Genomic DNA, 4,264 nt, shown 5'->3' with positions numbered 1-4,264 from the left:
ATAATCTTTGCTTTTTATTGTGATCATNCTGTTACCAACACACGATCAAGATATAAACGAATTATTAATATTTTGATTACTTCTCAGTATTACTGTTTACATTTAAGTTTTTCATCGCATATACCCTTTCGTAAACTATTGGAACAATTTCTGAATAGCAATGGCAGTCATTAACTGGCGACCATATAGAAGAATTCGTTAATGTTGATTGGCACCACCGATACAAATCACCTAAATACGGAAATATATCAAGGCAGACTTAGACATCCAATTTTCCTCTTTAAGAATACCAGATAACTGATGTTCCACGGCAGTTGGATCAAAATTGAACTACCTTTGACTTTATCCAAACCATAATATTGACTGCATTTAGAAAGCTGAATACTAGAACCAGGAGTAGTTCGCGGCCATAAAATCAAATGCTCAATCTTAGGTTGACAGGCTTCAAAATCTGCTCCAGTCATTTTATTAAAAGAATCGCCATTAAACAGTAGATTGGCATTTAAAATAGATGTTCAGTTCTATTTTATTACTATAGGTAGATTGATAACTTATTTACAATAAATCGTAAGCACAAATTTTTCGTCAACATTTTCATTACCCAATGAATCTGGGCATACTGCATTGTTTGCTAATTCCCCAGTTTGACAACAAACTAATGATTCGCTTTGTAGACCAGATGCGGTTATATTCATTAGTATCTGTAACTGATCCATATCCTGATTGTATCATTAAACAGTATTAGCATCATTTGCATTATAAAATATTACATTGCAACGACAATCCATAGCTGAATAGCGAAAAATTTCATCAAAATTTAAATCTAACCGTTTGATTACAGGATATGTAAGAGGACACCTTTCGTATGATTTCTATAACACACTGTTAGCAATATTATATCATTAGATATTATTAAGTTGGAAACATACCCAATACACATTAAGCTGAATAGGGCACTTAAATTTCAGACTAATTAGAATGACAACTGTAAGAACGAACTTGCTGAATATTACCAGAAAAATTAAATGCTAAAATCCAAGCTGATTATCTAAGCGTTTAATTAATAATTCTTACACTGAAAGCTAATAATTTCCTTGGATCTTCATCGGAAACACTAGTTAGTTTATCAGAGGCCGCTTGCAGACCAACTGCCAATTGACTCATGTTGATTTTCAAGCTGAAGCCGAGTAATGGAAGATGATCAATGAATTGAAAGATGGATGCATGCAATTTACGCAGTTCATCAGCCACTGCAGCTGCTGAACCTACATCCGGCATATCCTAAATAAGTAAGTATGAATTTATGTGAAAGAATACTTGTGAAAAGTGTTACAAAATATCGGCAAAGTCAATTTGAAGATATTATCATCTTTTTACTAGATTCTGAACCATAGATCATTCTGTAACCATAGATCTAAGTTATGACTCTTTCATAAAATCATTTTAGTACCTGGATATTATAAACAGATCTAGTAGCATTTGAGTTTCGGCAATCGCAAAGATCGAGATCATTTTGAGAAATTTGATAATTTTCTTTGCAATAAACACTTGCTATTCCTTCGATGTCTTCAATCATACCGGAAAAACAATTTTTAAAGTTTAAAAATTGTCATATTGCAGATCTAACTATCACAACTCTAAACAATATGACCTTTCAACAACTAATATGCACAATCATAGATTTGGTATGAAGAAGCAAAGATTTAATTGAATATTATACGTAGATATTGTCAGTATATTGGCTTAGCTAATCTGATATAATAGTCTTAGGTAACCGAAAATAGTACTATTACGAGTTTTCTCTGATCATTTTTATAGACTATCACGGTTTCTCCATTTTTACTGAATTCGATTTTTAGGACGTATGGTCTATCAGTTTACCTTGACTGATGCTAGCAAAATTTTGCAAAGAAGAGCAAGACTTTTCTATCACAATCGGTAAAGATTCAAAAGGTGAAACAGATCCACGAAAGCAAGTACCAGCGATTATTTCTGTGCAATTCTCCGATTTGGGAAAGCAATCTTGACAATAAATATCTACAATAGTAAATATCCGTTAGAATAGCCAATTGATTCTTTCCTGGCCGATGATCAGTAGCTTGGCATGTATCGAATCATGCTTACTCGTATTCTTAAATCATTCTTAAAGATTGCACTTACACAAAATTATAACGAAGACATATGTGCTATATTTGAAATGATTAAATCGTCGTAGTTGACGAATACTGTAGTTTAAACCTTTAGATATTTGCTATGAAAAACATATCACTTGCTAAGGTGCCTTAGTTCTCCAAATCTTTAAAATCTGATAAGTTAGGGTATGTTTTAAGACTTCTTTTGAAACTCGCAATCCATACACAAAAATCTAATATTGACCATTCTAAATTGAATAGGTCAACGGTCTACCATATCGCAAAAGTATTTCCACTTCTAAGCACAATGTAATATCGTCATACCTGGTACAATTAGTATCGCAATTATTACAACAGTTACGGATTCGATCTTGAATTTTACCAAGCAATTCATGACTTTTAGTGAGCTAATGAGCACTTTTTATACAATTAGATAGTTATAAAATACTTCCGTCACTTGCGTTCAAAACACAACTTAGTTAACCCTATGTTCAGACTACGGATTGCAATCAACGCGAATTTTCGAGCCTTTCTACGTTAATACAAGTAAGTAATGGTCAGGGTGCTGAACAGGCTTAAATACTGTGTATGATCTTTATGAGCATAATGAGACTTATTTCTGATAAATATACTTTTGTATAGCTTTTCTATTATCAATTACTAACGTTAACAAGATAGAAATGCTTTATGCCTGATGTTAAAGCTTTCCAATTAATTGAATTATTGAACGTATGTATTTTACTTATATTATTACGTATGCAATCTGTCGCTAATTAAAATAGATTCTTAATTGCCGATAGCAATATTATCGCAGTGTATCATAAATCTTAGCAGGAGTTGAAAAGGAAGTTCGGATCGATTATAATCTTATTATGCTTAGCTTTAAATGGCGCTAGCTCAAAATGATTTCAATAATACTAGCGAAACGCTCCATCTCCTAGAAGATTGGAAGCCTCACTTCTATTTAATCAATGAATGCTTATGCCGATATATCGTCGCATGATTAATCAAGAGAATTGTAAAGGAATATTTGATTATATTTTTATACAAGTTACTCATACATTTGCATGAGTTGAATAACACAGTCAAATACTCCTAAGCAATATTTGCTCAGGAGCTAAAACTATTGTAGTGAATGGATTTTTTAAGCCTTTTCCATCATACCAGCAATCATCTATAATTGCCGTACTCTATTAAACATAACAGACTAATCTAGATCATACACTACTTACTTCATATTGCTGTAGAACTATCAACGCGCATTATTTGAGTAGTTGCAGAAATATTTACAATCACATGGATAGACTACTTAACAACACAGCTTTATAGGGATTATAAGCTGCAATCTTTTACGTATACTGAAAGAATAATACAAGTACACTATTTTGTCATGCCAGGTTTCATCTAAAGTTGCTTTATTAAGCAGAACTGCTATTTCACGCCAGGTAGTGCTTTACGTCGCATTATCATGACAATTTTAAAACGAAACTTGCGAACGAACTTGAATTTTGCTGAAAGTACTTCATAATTAAAAATCAGCCAATGATTCTTCTTCATATTATTGATTATCCGTAAGCAAAATTAATATCTTGATTCATTTTGCTTAAATTTCAGTTTCATTTGCTAAACATATCTTCATGTAATTAATTATGTAAGCACAAAATAAAGTAAACTTGTTACGGTACTAAGGCTATTCGATGCTGCTTTTATGACATCCGTGACTTAGAGATAATTAAGTCGGATTACTTATAGTTGCCTTGCTCAAGCGCCGGTTAATTGGCTGAATAACATTTAAAACAACTAATCATTAATGGCATACTGTAGGATTTGTATATCTTATAATGAAGTAAAGAGTAGAATCTATTCATACTATAGCATCGCATCTTTGATTTATGAATTAGGCCAGATTAGTAAGTTTTGAGTTCATATTAATGAGAATCGGACATTTTAATAAAATAGCTTCTAGAATAAAGTTTTGATCCTTAACGTGAGTAATCTATCGTCTAAGACTCGAATCTAAGTTTGGTTGATTAAAGAGTGCTTAGAGTTAGTTGCTTAGATAGTTAAGTCTACTTTAGAGGAAAGAATCCCGTTTAATTCTTGTGTTACAATCTCGGTNTGTGACACCAANT

At 32.2% G+C, this 4,264-nt stretch overlaps 1 protein-coding gene across 1 annotated transcript; it reads right to left on the bottom strand.

Annotated features, from left to right (window-relative positions):
• Positions 1–551: 551 nt before the first annotated feature.
• Positions 552–2,526, bottom strand: TRIADDRAFT_62785 (uncharacterized protein; the record flags this gene model as incomplete). Its single annotated transcript, XM_002118738.1, has 5 exons — positions 552–719; positions 1,075–1,281; positions 1,451–1,566; positions 1,882–2,037; positions 2,457–2,526. 5 exons carry the CDS (start codon positions 2,524–2,526, stop codon positions 552–554), a joined length of 717 nt encoding a protein of 238 aa, XP_002118774.1.
• Positions 2,527–4,264: the final 1,738 nt, after the last annotated feature.

Source organism: Trichoplax adhaerens, genomic scaffold (assembly GCF_000150275.1).
Source record: "Trichoplax adhaerens TRIADscaffold_836 genomic scaffold, whole genome shotgun sequence".
In the NCBI taxonomy this organism is placed as follows: Eukaryota; Metazoa; Placozoa; class Uniplacotomia; order Trichoplacea; family Trichoplacidae; genus Trichoplax; species Trichoplax adhaerens.
The sequence above is the reverse complement of the archived record's forward strand: the minus strand, read 5'-3'. Positions and strand labels throughout refer to the sequence as shown.